Genomic DNA, 17,905 nt, shown 5'->3' with positions numbered 1-17,905 from the left:
AACAAAGCCGGAAGGTAACAATGTGTTTGAAGACTCTGTCTCATTATAATACCTGCTTCCCTGTCAAACAAACACAAGTACACAAAACAGGGATTTCTGATATCCTCTTCCTCCTTTTTCCATCCAAATATGGAAACATGAAAGCATCACCATTTTTTCCCACAGATGGTATTTCTACATCTCCTTCCTCCTCTTCTTCTCTGTCTATCCAGGAAAGCCTGCTAATATTTCTCTGATGTCTAATGCCATCTGAATGAGCTCCACGAGCCGCACACACAGAACGCACCGCTGAACCCACACTTCAAACAAAGCTTTTGTCTGCCGCCTGACAGTTATTCCTCTCTCCTTCCCCACTCTCCTCCTCTTCCTCCTCCCCTCATTATCCCCCTCACTTCTCCCTGTCATTCCAAAACTCCCATCCTACCCCCTTCGTCCCCTCGTTGTCTCCCACACAGCTAAAAAGAAAAAAAGAGGCCCCGTTACGTTTGTTCCTAATTGAGAGGAAACACAAGGAGTGAAAATATGATGAACGTTTCCAGAAGCGCTGAAGGTGTAATCACTGGGCTGTGTTTGATTTCCAGATCAATCAGATAAATTAATTAATTAGAAATCATCAATGGGTTGATTAGGGGTTGTCGCCAGTGAGAGCGTGGGTCTGACTTTGAAGGACCCCCCCCCTGAAAACTCAGCGTTTTACTGATGTTTTGGTTATTTTCTTGTTTTTTCCTGTGGTGCTCCCAACGTGTTATGAGGGCGAACAAAGCGCCATTGTTCGGTGACAAGGGGGGGGGGGGATTTAACACTCTATGTGAGAAGAGAGGAAAGAAAAAAAACCCTGTTATATTGTGTCCCAGAGCAAAGCTGAACAAATCTTAAAAGTTTCAGGGTTGGGTTTAGCAGATCCAGGGATGCCTGAGTGCTGAATGTACGGTGAGATGCTCCCGGCGTGAAGGGATTCACTGACAGCAGATGATCATTTAAAGGTTCTAATCCCTTCTGGTAAATACATTGTGCTTTGCTTCTGGTGAATTAAAATTTATTAAATGCTGAATAAATGAATAGAGGTTGGGATGTTGGTTTTACCGTCAGCTAACACTTCTAGCATAAATAATTCAGCAGACACCTCATGAAGAGTATGGTACAGAAGAGGATTGGGCCACTGAATCTCAGAATGACTTCTGACTTTTTTCACAGAATTCTGACTTTGATCTCAGAATTCTGACTTTTTTCACAGAATTCTGACTTTGATCTCAGAATTCTGACTTTTTTCACAGAATTTTGACTTTGATCTCAGAATTCTGACTTTTTTTTTCGCAAAATTTAATCTAAGAATTCTGACTTTTTTCTCAGAATTCTGATTTTACTCTCAGAATTGCTGATGAAGGTTCTCAGTCATCCAGGTCATAGTCATTCCGTAAAAATTCAAAAAATATCCACTGGACCAATTCAAAAAATATCCACAGATATTGATCTCAGAATTCTGACTTTTTTTCGCAAAATTTAATCTCAGAATTCTGACTTTAATCTCAGAATTCTGACTTTTTTCACAGAATTCTGACTTTGATCTCAGAATTCTGACTTTTTTTTTCGCAAAATTTAATCTAAGAATTCTGACTTTTTTCTCAGAATTCTGATTTTACTCTCAGAATTGCTGATGAAGGTTCTCAGTCATCCAGGTCATAGTCATTCCGTAAAAATTCAAAAAATATCCACAGATATTGATCTCAGAATTCTGACTTTTTTTCGCAAAATTTAATCTCAGAATTCTGACTTTAATCTCAGAATTCAGACTTTTTTTTCTCAGAATTCTGTCTTTTTTCACAGAATTCTGATTTAAATCTCAGAATTCTGTCTTTTTTCACAGAATTCTGACTTTAATCTCAGAATTCTGACTTTTTTCACAGAATTCTGACTTTGATCTCAGAATTCTGACTTTTTTTCGCAAAATTTAATCTCAGAATTCTGACTTTAATCTAAGAATTCTGACTTTTTTCTCAGAATTATGATTTTACTCTCAGAATTCTGACTTTAATCTCAGAATTCAGACTTTTTTTCCCCTCTGAATTCTGACTTTAATCTCAGAATTCTGACTTTTTTTTCTCAGAATTCTGTCTTTTTTCACAGAATTCTGATTTAAATCTAAGAATTCTGACTTTGATCTCAGAATTCTGCCTTTTTTCCCCGGAAAATTTAATCTCAGAATTCTGACTTTAATCTAAGAATTCTGACTTTTTTCTCAGAATTCTGATTTTACTCTCAGAATTCTGACTTTAATCTCAGAATTCTGACTTTTTTTTTCTCAGAATTCTGTCTTTTTTCACAGAATTCTGACTTTAATCTCAGAATTCTGATTTTGATCTCAGAATTCTGCCTTTTTTTCCCCGCAAAATTTAATCTCAGAATTCTGACTTTAATCTAAGAATTCTGACTTTTTTACCTCAGAATTCTGATTTTATTCACAGAATTCTAAATTCTGAGAATTCTGAAATCAGTAAAACTTTATTATTTTTCAGTGGCCCTAATCCTCTTCCATAGTATTGAGTATAATGGATGCCAATAAATCTGTATTAATCTCTTTGGAAGGAAGCTGGGGTGCCTTACAGTTTGTTTTTAGCTAATGACAGCAAAGTGCTAATTAGTAGCAATTAGGTTTGTTTTTCTCTTGCAATGTTAGCACTTTGTTGTCTTTAATCTTTTTCTATCTTCTGTTTGGAGCAGCCTTCACTCCGAACCTTACATGTGGCTAAAGCATTTACAGGTGCTGGTCATAAAATTAGAATATCATGAAAAAGTAGATTGATTTCAGTAATTCCATTTAAAAAGTGAAATTTGTATATTATATTCATACATTACATACAAACTCATATATTTCAGATGTTTATTTTGTTTAATTTTGATGATTACAAATGACAACAAATGAAAATCTCAAATTCATCATATCAGAAAATTAGAATATTGTGAAAAGGTTCAAAATTGATGGCCCCTGGTGCCACACTCTAATCAGCTAATTAACTCAAACCACCTGCAAAAGCCTTTAAATGGTCTTTCAGTCTAGTTCTATAGGCTACACAATCATGGGGAAGACTGCTGACTTGACAGTTGTCCAAAAGACGACCATCGACACCTTGCACAAGGAGGGCAAGACACAAAAGGTCATCGCTAAAGAGGCTGGCTGTTCACAGAGCTCAGTGTCCAAGCACATTAATAGAGAGGCGAATGGAAGGAAAAGATGTGGTCGAAAAAAGTGTACAAGCAAGAGAGATAACCGCACCCTGGAGAGGATTGTGAAACAAAACCCATTCAAAAATGTGGGGGAGATTCACAAAGAGTGGACTGCAGCTGGAGTGAGTGCTTCAAGAACCACCACACACAGACGTATGAAAGACATGGGTTTCTGCTGTCGCATTCCTTGTGTCAAGCCACTCTTGAACCACAGACAGCGTCAGAAGCGTCTTGCCTGGGCTAAAGAGAAACAGGACTGGACTGCTGGTGAGTGGTCCAAAGTCATGTTCTCTGATGAAAGTAAATTTTGCATTTCCTTTGGAAATCAAGGTCCCAGAGTCTGGAGGAAAAGAAGAGAGGCACTTCATCCACGTTGCTTGAAGTCCAGTGTAAAGTTTCCACAGTCAGTGATGGTTTGGGGTGCCATGTCATCTGCTGGTGTTGGTCCATTGTGTTTTCTGAGGTCCAGGGTCAACGCAGCCACATACCAGGAAGTTTTAGAGCACTTAATGCTTCCTGCAGCTGACCAACTTTTTGGAGATGCAGATTTCATTTTCCAACAGGACTTGGCACCTGCACACAGTGCCAAAGCTACCAGTACCTGGTTGAAGGACCATGGTATCCCTGTTCTTAATTGGCCAGCAAACTCTCCTGACCTTAACCCCATAGAAAATCTATGGGGTATTGTGAAGAAGAAGATGCAATACACCAGACCCAACAATTCAGAAGAGCTAAAAGCCACTATTAGAGCAACCTGGGCTATCATAACACCTGAGCAGTGCCACAGACTGATCGACTCCATGCCACGCCGCATTGCTGCAGTAATACAGGCCAAAGGAGGCCCAACTAAATACTGAGTGCTGTACATGCTCATACTTTTCATGTTCATACTTTTCAGTTGGCCAACATTTCTATAAATCCTTTGTTTTTATTGGTCTTCAGTAATATTCTAATTTTCTGATATGATGAATTTGAGATTTTCATTTGTTGTCATTTGTAATCATCAAAATTAAACAAAATAAACATCTGAAATATATGAGTTTGTATGTAATGTATGAATATAATATACAAGTTTCACTTTTTAAATGGAATTACTGAAATCAATCTACTTTTTCATGATATTCTAATTTTATGACCAGCACCTGTATTCCCTGCCATAACACTTTGTTCATTATGGAACATTTAGTAGAACAAGGGCCAAATACGGCGGGGTTTCTGATACTGATAATTTCTTGCTCCATCTTATCCTTCTGAGTTGCACCTTTATACACCCTCCCGTTCACTCAGGTCAACCGACCAGCTGCTTCTTGCGTTGCCTAAAGCTAAATGGAAGCTTAGGGCAGATCTTGTTTTCTCTGTGGCAGCTCCAAAACGTGGAACGACCTTCCAATTCTGATTAAAAAGTCTACCTCTCTGATTTCAAATCGCTCCTAAAAACTCATCTCTTTGCTTTGATTTTCAAAACTATGTGAGATGTTGATTTTAGCCTGTGATAAATTATTTTAAATAATTTATATTTAATTTGAGTATAGATTTTATAGTTCTGATTTTAATTTTGTTATGTCTTTTATGCTTTTATCTTTTTTTATAAATGTCCTCTGACTCTGTGTAATGGTTTTATGTTGTTTCATAGCAAAGCCCTTTGAAGTTTTAAAGTGCTTTTTAAATAAAGTTGTATTGGATGACGCACCGTCACAGCAAAATAAATGCCTCAACATCTTTATCATTCTTACCAGAGAAATAACTTCTGCAGTCTCTTAAAAGCAGCTGTCTAAAAAAAGAGCTTTAGGCTATTCAGCTTTCAGTGTCCTCTGTGAATTCGTCATGCTATTGTTTTTACTCCTGGAAAAGCTCGAGCCTCTGTTGATGATGGACAAAGTTCTCACCTGTTTCGGTAAATTCATATCCACATAACATGAAGTGGTGCTCCAAATAGTCAGCTAAAGCACCTAAAACCTGCAGAGCATTTAAACTACGCTGTCACAATGAGACGGGTTCGACGTTAGTAGCTGGAAGTCTGAGACCCAGGAATACAGAAGCCATGACTTAGAATGCCATTTAAGCCCGGCTTACACTCTATGATTTTTGGCTCTTTTCGGGACGATTCTCCAGTCGTGCGAGAACTTTTCGATCGGGCCGACATTCAGCCCTATCGTGCATTGTGTAGTGTACAGGGGGTATCGAGTGATTAGGAGTCGTGAGAAAATCAAACATGTTTGATTTTCAGTCGGCCGTCGTGGGTAAATCACTCAGTGTGCAAACAAGGATTCTTCTTCTTCTTCTCAGATGAAAACACAAAAGCATGGTGGGGATGCGAGTGAAATGTAGCTCTTTCTGTAAAATTGACAGACCGTAGTAGCCATGTTTGCTCAGCCATGTGTTTGTCGCCTTTTCTTTTTAGGCCTTTCAGCACACAGAATTGCTCAAACTACCAAGGCAGTGCGTTTCACTCTAGTGAGCTTCATATTCCTCTTCTACTGGTTTGCCTTCCAGATAGACGAGTCTGATTACCACCATCTCCCTGCGGAGCTGAGTCCGACATGGTTTTTAGGCGTACAGTGTGAGCAGGTAGATCGCATCAGAGCGTCGGGTCGCACAGTGTGAGAACATGCATCATGAGCTGTGAACTCACATTGTACGACGAAACCCTGCCGTTTCGTCGTACAATGTGAGCTGCAGCTGCGTGCAACGATTGAAAAAATCGCACAGTGTATGCCCAGCTTTAATTAACTGGTTAATTTGACTGGTGAACCACTGGCTGGAGTTAACTCCGCTTTTATCTCCTCAACTATTTATACATTAAAATGAGTGAATCTATAACAATCTATAACCTTGTTCTTGTACCAAAGACAAACTCAGCAAAAATTTAGATGTTAGGCTTCTTAATAGTGTTGTTATTGTTTTTTTCATGTGTCTGAAAACAGTCCCAATATCTAAATTGATTGAGGTTGTTTAACTGATAGTGATGGTTCCCAGTAGCCCCGCTTCCTGTCATCCACCCAACCAATTGAAATGCAGAATTGTTGTCTAACATTCTGAGGTGGGGGGAAAAAAAGCCCTGCAGATCCGAATGAAGTCTGGAACCTAGACTCTGTTTCTACCCACGGCACTGAGAAGCACACTTATTACATTTATTCTGGTTCTTTTTGCCTCCTCCTTTTAATGCCGCCCTGGGTAACCACCCACATGGTCCATATCAGAAGTTTGTTGGGGTTTTTTTTCACTTACAATTTTCCCCAATGTTTTAAGGCCATGTTTGCTTAATTCAGAATGAATTGTGCACTTTGCCTTCATCCATGAAATCTCAGTATTTTAGCTAGAGGTTTATCTTTTGGAGCATTACTGTTAACCTTTAGTCACAAGAGAACAGCATTCAGGGTTCTTGTTAGCGGTACAATCACTAATGCGAAAGGTTAGAAACCATCACTCTGTTTCCTTTAACTGAAACAAATGTGGTCGTGTCATCAGGAAGACTTGGATCCACGCTAGTATGCCATCGCTGTACAGGAAGCTTTCATCTCTATGTCCTGACGGCTTCAGATGGGTTAGAAAGTATTTCCAAATGGTTGCTTTAAACGGCCCTGACAGTTATTCCCATAAGAAACCAACGCAGCTTGAGTTGAGCTCCAGTAGATTTTCAATGAAGCGTCCTCAGAAGCCCTGATGACATCCACAGACTGGAACGTTTCTTCCTGCCGATGACAGAACACATTCAAGTCAAATCATCGACCAGCTTCTTCAGCTTTATGCTCCTCTGCTGTTTATTAGGATCTTTACGGCTTTTCTTTTTCTTGTTTTGGACTCACGAATAATTCCTCTATGCAGCCCTTTGACCTTCTTTCAATTTTTTTAATGTTGTACAGGGGTTTATTACACACCGACACCTAAAAGTGTATCAAAATGATTGTTTTTCCATATTTCTCTAACAGATAAAAACTGCTGGGGCAGCAGTTATTGATTCTCCTCTCTGTCCGTGCAGAACCAACTCTGTCCACCCTGCTTATCTAGAGCAGGATGCTGCCAGCACCACATAAACCAAGATCAAATTACCCAGGTAGCATCTCTTTAATTAGGTCGCTTTGTTTCATTACACTTGTTAGAAGTGTTATTGTAGAGGAAAAATGAACAGAACCTTTAAAAAAAACAGGTGTATTGACACCAAATGCTGTAATTTCTATGAGCACCGCAGGGATTTCACCACTGTGCATCTCATTTGCACGGTGTTTACACCACAGACCGCATCATGAAATAGGAGGAGCCTAAGCTGCATAAGGCTGACACCCCAGCCACGTAGAAAAAAACTCAGCAAATAGACCGAATGGCTAGTGCTTCGTAAGGCTGGTTTGTTCAATTAAAATTATCTTTTTTTTTAATCCTTTGTTCTGCTTTTGTTTAGAGATATTAAAGATCCATTTTTAGGTCATTCAGAGTTCACCATCCACCCATCAAGCTACAAATTAAACCAAAGTGGTCTAATTTTTTAGTACTAATTTAGTGCTGATTTCTGCTGTTAAAACTGCTGTTTAAGAATCATTGAAGGAGTCTGTGTGGATGCAAGGTTACTGAACTGGAGCAAAACAACACCCAAACTAAATCACAATAAAGGAAAGAAAACAAAATACATAGTAAAAATGAAAACATGAAAAAACAAGCATCTTATGTATGTATAAATTAACTAATGTTTAAAGACACAAATAGCAAAAATAATAAAAGGGTTACGTCAAAATAAAAAATACAGAATTCCTACAGTAGATAATTAAAACCTAATCTAATCCCTACAGAAATTCCCCCCAAAAAGTTAAAAAGCAATCCACTGGACTTTGTTTCCAAATTTGAAGATGTTTCGCTTCCCATCCAGGAAGCTTTTTCATTTAAAAAAAAAAAAAATATATATATATATATATTTTATACATTTTTTTTTTTAATGACAAAGAATAATCTGAAAACTTTTTGTTTTCAATTTTTTATACAGGCTTTAAAGATTTAAATAGTATTTTCCCAAATTTATGTTATAAGTTACCTTCTTTTCAGATGTTTTACAGGTAACATTTTCTTCTCTTCTAGCCCAATCAAAACGCTCCATAAAATGTTGCTAATGTCCAGCAGACCAATAGAAATACATCTTCCCTCCTCACTCCAAAGCGCAATGTGAAAAGAATTCAACTTTTTAAACCTCAATCTGGAAAAGAGAAATTAGAAAAATAAAACTTTGAAATATAAAATAAGAAAAATTATTTAAAAACATATTAATTAAAGAAAGAAAATATGAAAAAAGCATAAATGAAATCTGAGAAAACAGCAAAGTTTCTATCAAAATCTTTTTTTTATTAAAAAAGCTTTTCATTTCTGGATTTTTTTTTCTTTTTTTCCCAAAACTCCAAAAGGCACTCCTTGCTACAAAACTATAAAAGAACAAAATTCACTCGATAGTTAACAAGTAGAGACCTGCTGTGTGTAACCTCATCTCACTATATGCTGTGGTGGGAGCATCCATGTACTGATTGGAATTATATTAAATATTTAATTTTTATGAATAATTTTAATATGTTAGGGAGCAGATCATTTATGTTTGTTTTTGTCGCTCCTTTTCTGTCAGAATTTTTACGTTTTATTTGTTCTGTTTTATAAGGAATTAAATCATTTTTAAAATAAAAAATGGAGAGAAGTTATTAAAAAGATTCTTTATGTATTACTTTGACTTGTTCGATTAGAGATCTCCAAATTACATTTATGGCCGTAATGTGATGAAATGTAAAAAAACCAGAAAAAAACCTTAATAACATAGTTTAATAATGGCCTAGTAGCCGATATGTTCGTTTTACTTAATATTTCAGGTTTCCAATGCTACCTACAGCTGCAATAGTTTGTTTTATTTCAAATAGCCCATGTAGTAGTTTTAATTAATCAAGCAAAATAATCCCCTTTAATCTGGACAGTTGCCCATTAAATGCAATCTGCTAACTCAAAGGATCAGTGCCTTGCTTAGGGGCACTACCAACAAAACGAGTGTGCAGCTCTGCCTTTCTGTGCAGTGGAAATAATGAAAGGAAAGCGAGGCTCAGTTAGAGACCTCAGCCTGTGTGTGCGTGTGTGGCTGTGTGCATTTAGTTATCAGGGGAGCACAGCATAGCTCTGCTGAGATTAAATTCCCAGAGCTTACTCTGACTATCAGCATTACTTCAGGACACACACACACACACACTTAGAAGGGAAGCTGAGTGGTAGGAAAGAAAGCTGCCGTCACTACATTTTCATTCACCCAAAATATCAACATTGACAGTACGCCTGCTGCTGATATCACTCCTGCTAATAATCCCAACCCATCCCGTCCGATAGATCTATAGAACCATCAAATCGTTTTTTTCCCCCCTACTTCATTTCAGTCTTTGAAATGCTTTTTCATTTTAATAAAAGGATGGAAATCAGAACAAAATACTACACCTAATTCATTTAAGACAAAACTTATGTCTCAAAAAACAAAGTTTAAATAAAGCCAATTCCACAGACCTAATGAATATCTTGCAGGTATTGTGTTCTCTGCAAAGTAATAAATACACATTTTTTTATTAGGGCTACAGCTATCGATTATTTTAGTAATCAATTAATGCATCTTGCAATTTCTCATTTTATGGTTAATATAGAAAGAGATCATTTCAGCTAATTAATATAGAAGGAAAATGTTTAAAAATGAGTAAAAAACCTTTATTGCTCATTTTAAATTAACTAAGCAAAAAAGAGACTTTTGTTTTAAATACTGCTTTAATTAAGTAGGGTATTCTTTTTTTAATAATTAAACTTTATTGATCTCACTGTGGAGAAATTAACTCTGCATTTAACTCATCCCTTTGGAGAGCAGTGCTAAGGGCTTGTTCAGGAACCCAGAGTTATGGCAGTGGGAATCGAACCGGGTACTTGCAACCTTTTCAGAGCACAAGCGCACTGCTCTAACCCACTAGGCATCTCTTTCTGTGATCCACACATAATTTTCTTTGCTTTTGAAGTTTGTTCATCTTCTCTGTGTAGCATTTCCTCTACTTGAACAGGCTCTCTTTTAGTTGCTCCCTCCTCTTTGTAGATCACAACATCATCTGCATACATGCTAATCCAACCATGGAAAAATAAAACAAATATAAAAAACCTGCTGAAGTAAATTATAGGAACGGTTTATAGAGCCACGCTTGTGGCTGAAAATCATATTTTCAGAAATTCATCTATGTCCTGAAGTAATCTCTCTTAAGAATTTAATTAGTAATCAGGCTTTATAGCTTCAGCCACTTGGTCGTCAATGAGAGCGACTAAAGACACGTTTATAACAGTAGGATCAGCAGCTGCACATGTGTCAACTACTGTGGTTTGTAGAAAGCAACTGGTGCCACGGTGTGTCGAATATCTGCGGGAATTGGTCAGGTGAGGCCAGTTATGGACCAATCAATGCTGAGCTACTACCTGGAACAGAACCTGTCTCATAACATCCTGACCCTGAGGATCTGGTAGGAGGCGGAAACTTTGTTTACCTCCTCTACTGTCTTTTATACATACGTACACACACTTACCGATGGATATTTGCTAAAACTTAGATCATGGACTATTTGCATCCAAGTGATTGATCTCTTCATCTGGATGTAGCATTTAGCATTCATCTTTGAATATTGCTGAATTTGTTTCTGTATTTTGTTGTTAATTCTGTGAACCACTGAATCCACGGAACTGAATTTTTCTAAAGTGCACTATATCAAACCAATTTTTTTCCTGCAGATTGTAAATATTTCTGGGTATTGTAATTGATGTTTTTCTTGTTTTCACATAATATATGGTACCATTACCAAATATAAGTATCCCCCTCAGTGTCATTATTTACTTTCTTTAAACACCTCCTTAACCAAAACATTGTCTTCTGATAACATACGTATATTCTACCATTTGTTTCACATCTAGTGAAATTAACTGATGAATCAAACTCTTTACAAATTCTGGCCAGGAGGAACTCCGGACATCTTTCCCATCTACAAAGGCACAAACTTACTGCCGTTAAAAGAGTTAAACTTGTATCACTTTTAAACATCCTGTTGAAACTGCAGCTACTTACCCTCTTTGATCTCTCCAGACTAGTGATTTTCCTACCTCAGGACCCACTGTTCAGTATATTTTAGGTGTTTTCATGTTTCCATAGGCTTACCTTAAATAATTTGGTGATTAGGGTTATCAGCTGCTTCTTATTGACATTGTACACATTGCTGCATTCTTTTGGTTCGAAACATACCTGTATTTGAGGCTAATGTATCCATTGGCTTATCGTAAGATGTATTTTCAGTAAATCCAAAACCTTCTTGCTTGAATGTAAGAATGTACCTCGATTCTAGCACTGTAAGAGTAGTATCGTGCCTATCGGAAATTCAAAACAATCATTGTCTCTCTTTTATCTCCTCTTTCTTACATCTTTTCTCATTTTTTCTTGGTTTTCCTTTCCTGTTTTACTTAAATTGCAGTGTCCATATAATCTGAAATACACCCTGCATGAATTAGAATAAAGCTATTCATATGCATAAATCAAGCGGAACGCTATGGCGATCGCCGTACTGCTCCTCTTGTGAAAGTAAAATCTGTTGGGCTTCTTTTGGGATCAAGACAACTCTTCTTATTGCCACATTGCCAGACAGGACACTGTAGAAAAAAAAGAAAAGGAAATTAATAAAAATCGAGGGTTAACTTTAAATTCCCTGACTCTACTTTGACAGGAAACCAAATAGTCACTTGAGTCCAACTTTTTTCATGACAAGATGTACTGTTACCCTTTACTGTCTGTAGTGAAATAAAACAAGGTCATTTCAGAGGAGATGCCTCGGCAAAAAGCTAACCTGCGTTAGTAGAACATAGAATTGTTTTCATCTCCTGCTGCATGCTGGGAAATAAATCTTGTGTTAATTATCTCATGTGACCTGATTCCCTCCGTGTGAAAGTTAAGCGAGTGACAGACGGATACAGAGACAGTGATCCATCACATGGGGCTCAGCCCTGGAGATGTGTGCGTTGTGTAGCCTACTGTATACGGTTGTGTTTGTAGCAGTGACAGCGCTGTCAGTTAATCTTTCCGCATTGACAGATTACGCTCATGTCAAGCAGCCAAGCCAGAACACGCGAAACGACCCCTTCCTCATTCATGGCTGTAATCGGCGCAGACGTACACCTCACCTGTCAGTCATTTTGTCTGGAATTCCCTCTGCTTCCTCGTCCTTTTTAGCTTCTTCCCTCTTCTCATTCTACCTTCCTCTCCCCATCCCTCTCCTCTGTCTTTCATCATTCTGTTATTTTTCTTTCCTTTTAAAGAAACTGTCTGCTGCCCTGAAACTGGGTCTTTTTCCCTCCCCTGGGTCTCTCTGTCTTTTCCTTTTTTTCCCTCCCTCTCTCTTCTCCTCCCTCCCACGCACATCTTGCTGATGGATTAAATGTTGAACGCGAGGTCTTGTAAAGGGAAAAGAGGGAGTCTCCGTTAATCGTGCTGATCCCTAATTAGTCTGCCTGTCTCTTCTCTCAGCAGTGGGTGTGATAAAACAGGAGGCCCCTTCCCAGGTCAGCGGGCCCCAGCCTTGTGTTGTCACATACTCCTGCACCTTATTCTGCTTTATGGAGAGTTCGCCTCAGTGCCAGTTTATGGATTCCTCAGCGGAGGCTGGTGACTGAACAGGGTGAACGTGTGACTGTGCAGTAGAAGGAGTTTTTTTTGCTAAAAATACCTGCTTATGTAAGGAAAGTTTCATCACCTTCTCCACTCCCAGTAGCAGTGGCGGCTGGTGGAGTTTTCTCCTGGGGGGGGGGGGCTGTAAATTCAAAATAGACGTATACCAAACTTTATAAAAGCAAAATATAATTTCATATACAGGTTTACATTTTGTACATAAATCCTACCCTTCTGAGGCTTTGCGAAGATAAATGTGTGTTTTTCATGGTCCAATATGATGTCACACATCTAAAAAAATAAAGTACCAGTTTAATAACGGAGAAACTATTAGTCAGCTTTATATTTTTTTAATATATGCAAACTATTTTCTGAGAATGTTTATTTAAGAGCAACTATGCAAATTAACAAATATCTAGAAAAAGTACATTATATCATATTATATTTCATGTGAATCCCAGATTTTTCATTCTTCTTTGCCTTTACTAAAAAGTGCTCTAAATCAGTCCTAGCTGTCTTTATCCATGATGGGTCAGATCCTATCGTTTGAAAAAGGAGGCAGGGAAAGCAGAATAAAGCATTAGCCTCGCTGCATGCAGTTAGCCAAACTTTCTTGCTAAACCTGGTCCTGAAAAGGACGGTTCTTGCACCATTTCTTTCTCACTCTCTCTCCAATGCGTCTCCAACTCTTGTTACACGACTTGTCAATCACACGCAAAACATCTGCACTGTGGCGGGAGATGGTGAGCAAATACACTTCCTGTCAGCTCTCCTATACCTTTGTAATGCAGAGGAACTACTGTGCATGTACAACTTTTAATGAGAGTCAATTGGCAAAGATTTTTGCGCTCTAGGGCAGAAAAAAAAATCAATCCAATGAAAAATTGATTGAAGCTTTACTAGTCATTTAAGATTAAATATGTATCTTGCAGATCTAAGAGATACATATTAATATATTCAAAATATTTTAAATGTTGATTTAAAATGTAATTATAAAAAATATATATATATTTTTTTTGTGTTTTAATCAGGGTCATTGGGTGGATTGGGCGGTCCCTAGCCAGTCTCCCTAGCCAGTCTCTCATGTTTCCAGTAGTTATATACTGCTTTCATATGTCTTTTAGCTCTTGGTAACAACAGGGGTTAACAAATTATATTCATATTGGAAAACATTTCTTTTATTTAAATCAACACTTTAATAATATCTTGAATTATTTATTGTACATTTTATATTGTATGGGTATATTTACTGTGAAAGTTGAATCAATATTAACACTATTCACATCTACTTATTTAATGGTACATATATTATTTTCATGGGACACACACCTTTATGTATTTCATGATATATTTTGGCGCTTCATATACTTCAGGGATCAGTTCAGATCACTGATTTACAAAGTATGGGATGTGACCCCACTTGGGCTCCATGATCAACTACTGTGGGGTCTTAAGATCAACACTTATGATAAAAGCAAAAAATGAACCCTTATGTTAAAGTGCTTCAAGATAGAAAAGCAGCTTTGGTTGTATTTGCTGTTTGTAAGTTTGTTATGCCTGGGGTGTTTAGATTTTGTTCCGATGTTTATATACTCAACCATTAGCTTCGGTCATGAGTTAAATCTGGTGCAGTATTATGTAGGGGTGTGGGGAAAAATCATTTTGGTGATAAATCGTGACTTGGCTGCCCAATAACGACGGTCTTTCTGTTCCTTGTTTCAATTTTTTAAAAAGAAAAAAATACACGTATCTAAAACAATGAGGGAAAATGGGCTACCTCTGCACCGCCACTCTGGCGCCATATCTGTAGTTGAGGCAGTCACAGTGGAAGACGTTGACTCAAACCCAAAAAAAGTAAATGATCAATATCTTCTGATGAACATATAAAACAAACGCTTTTTCATCCATAAATTTAATTTGGACAGCAGGGGAAAATATCGCAATATATAGTGATATTGCAATATCGTGACCCAAGTATCGTATCGCAACAACCATGCCAATACTTACCCCTAGTGTTATGGGTCAGAAGCTGAATAATTTGGTAACCTTAGCTTTAAATGACTGTGAAAACTATCCCACAGACCCTGATTTGGTGTTTCACAATCCCCCGGAGGGAACCCGTCCCCCACTTTGGGAACCGTTGCATTACAAGATCAGACATGGCTTTGGTTCTTTGATGTAGGATTTAATCTAGAGGGGTGAATATGGCTTTAAATTTACCAGGAACTCAGTGACTCCTCAATCTGCTGGTCTAAAATGGAATGATAAAGTGTTAGCAGTGGTTTTCAGGGGAGCTAAACCTGGAAGTTACAGGTTTAGCTCACCTTAATTTTCCTGCCGCTTCGGCGAAATCGCTCCATGCTCACTCAAACTTTCAGAAGAAGGCATTTTCTGACATTTTTCTTTATGTAATGATGCCAGTGCCCTGGGACACACTGCGTTTGATTTTGTGACTGATACATGTGTATTGTCTTATTTAAATGGCTGTTATATTATCACACTGTTTCCCTGATGTGAACGTAAAACTTCGCTCTATTCATGTTTCCCCGCGTTTCCTATTTAACTATTAATTTATTTTACTAGACTACATTAAAACAAGGTCACCTCGCATCCCATTGCAAATGAGATAATAGCGTATAATGCATGTATGTGATCAATTTTTTTTATAAAATTGACCACAACGATCACTTTATGTAAACCCACTCTACTGTTAAGTATAGTTAGTGTATGTTTTTATGGAGTGAAATCCTCGCTCCGGCTTTTAAATTGAAAACTGCTCTGCGCTCCACCATATTTCTTCTGCTCCACTGCTTCCTCCATGCTCCACTCGGCTTACGTGCTGTGGCTGATTGTTATAAATTATACTTTTAACAACAAAACCACTCTGTAAAGCCTCGACCTCAACACTATTTCTGACATTTTGAATTGAAAAAGCTTCCTGGATGGAAAGCGAAACGCCATAAAACTTGGAAACAAAGTCCAGTGGAATGTTTTTTAACTTATTTGGAATGAATATACTTAAAACAGCAGTTAAATATCTTTTTCATAGCCTTTTTATAACAAGGACCAGAGATCAGGTCGGCATGCGAGGCCCTGCTGAGCCCTGAGGGCTGACCTATAGCGGTGCAACACTCTGCTGATGGCATGTGAGCCTGAACAAGGGCTGCGAGTGTTTATATCGACGCCCGTGTTGGTGCACACACATCAAAAATGGTTGTGTTCCCTATCCAAGACATCTGTTATCAACCTGATTCTGATGTTTACAAAGTTTTAGACCTAAGAGTGAAACAATGAAGAGAAAACAGCTTTTGAACCATTTTGTAGAGAATTTAAAACTCTACCTAGATCAATTTACGGGCTCAGATGTGTAGAGTCCTACTCATAACTCACTTTCATTTTTCCCTTAGCATCTACCCTTTGTTTTTTATCTTGTTAATCTTTTCCCTCTGTTCTTGAATAAGGGAATAAATAGTTTTAAATGCTTGAATTATGTTGTTTCCTGATAGAGCAGTGCGTTTGCCATCTGTACCAAGTTACAGATGGAGCGGTTATACCAAGCTTAGCCACCACTGCTTATTGTACTTTCAAACAAGTATAAATAAAGGAGGCCATATTTAGATATTTGCATGCAGATATAGACGATGACTGTGGATAAACTTTCCTTCTGCACTGTTAGGGCAATAATTTGCTCTGATGATGATGCAGCACAATTAGGGACATGTAAACTTAATAGTTATATATTTTTTAAAAAGGGACAAATTCTTTGTATGACTGCAAATTTCATCAGCACACCTAGAAGATCTCAGTTTTTAGTCAGTTCTTCAATTGTTTGACAGATGAAAAAATATGTCAAGACTCCTTTGAAGCCGTGTCGTCTGCCTGTCTGTGTGTTTCCTGGACGGAGCTGCCCTTTTACAGTTGCTTTTTGTATCTCTGCTTCTGTCTCCTTGAACCTCAGTCAGCCTCAGCAGATGGCCGCTCACACTGAGCCTGGTTCTGCTGGAGGTTTCTTCCTGTTAAAAGGGAGTTTTTCCTCTTCACTGTCGCTACAAGCATGCTTAGTGTGAGGGATTGCCAATGAGTCAATGCAATCAACTGGTTTTCCTTAGATAGAAAACTTTAAATCAATTTGACTGTATGATCTGGTTGAACTGTAAAGTGCTTTGAGATGACATGTGTTGTGGATTGGAGCCATATAAATAAAATGAATTGAATAGAAATTTGTTGAAAACTCTAGAAATGCTAAGCTTCTTTTACATTCACTAAAAAAAAAATCCCCTGGACAACTTCTGACAATCTTCCTGACATCCAAATTCTTCCATCTGATTAAAGCCCAGCTGGTGCTTTGTTGGCGGGTCAAATGACTCTGCAGGAGTTATGACTGGAGCTTTGACCGACAGCGATGGAGGCGCGGCTGCCAGGTGGACGGCCTTAATTTCCCTCCTTTTAGAGCACAATGAGCGATTATTAAAGATTGTCACCTTTTCCGCTTTGAGAAAGTGTTGGGCCTCCTACCAGGCCTGACCTTTTGTCTCTCCTTTTTTTTTTGTTCTGCTGTTTCCAGGTTTGAATGAGATTCAGAGAAGTGTCTGCCAGCGCATCAACACCAGTGACCCTGTTTTTTTTAATTTACCCCCTTTTTTCCCCTTAGATTTTTTTCTGCTGTTTTAGAAACGCCACTTTAACAAGCTTCTGTTCTTATATCTCTGCAGCCATCTTGAATCAGAGCGCAGTGCCCTGAAGAGGAGGGAGTGGGAGAGGAGGAACCAGGAGGTCCAGCAAGAAGAAGACTTGTTCTCAACTGGATTCAACCTCTTTGGAGAACCTTATAAAGTAAGAGCAAAGAAAACGACACAATTAGTTAATATTTGAAAATGATACAAACATTAGATCTTTCACAAAATGTGTGTCTAATAAGAGAAAAAGCTAAATACTTTACAGGAACAAATAAATGTTCCTGCTGGGACAGCAGCACCCCCCTCCCCCCTCTTATTTTTTGTATTCTAGGCA

General features: G+C 38.0%; 1 protein-coding gene across 1 annotated transcript in view; it reads left to right on the top strand.

The window, feature by feature from the left end:
• Positions 1-17,905, top strand: part of LOC119790390 (AF4/FMR2 family member 2-like) — a 248,207-nt gene that overhangs the window by 109,644 nt on the left and 120,658 nt on the right. The window contains exon 2 of the mRNA XM_038295934.1: positions 17,608-17,728. Coding sequence (XP_038151862.1) covers positions 17,608-17,728 — 121 coding nt within the window. The remainder of the gene's footprint in view (positions 1-17,607; positions 17,729-17,905) is intronic.

Source organism: Cyprinodon tularosa, unplaced genomic scaffold, assembly GCF_016077235.1.
Source record: "Cyprinodon tularosa strain WSP-4 unplaced genomic scaffold, ASM1607723v1 ctg363, whole genome shotgun sequence".
NCBI lineage: Eukaryota > Metazoa > Chordata > Actinopteri > Cyprinodontiformes > Cyprinodontidae > Cyprinodon > Cyprinodon tularosa.
The sequence above is the reverse complement of the archived record's forward strand: the minus strand, read 5'-3'. Positions and strand labels throughout refer to the sequence as shown.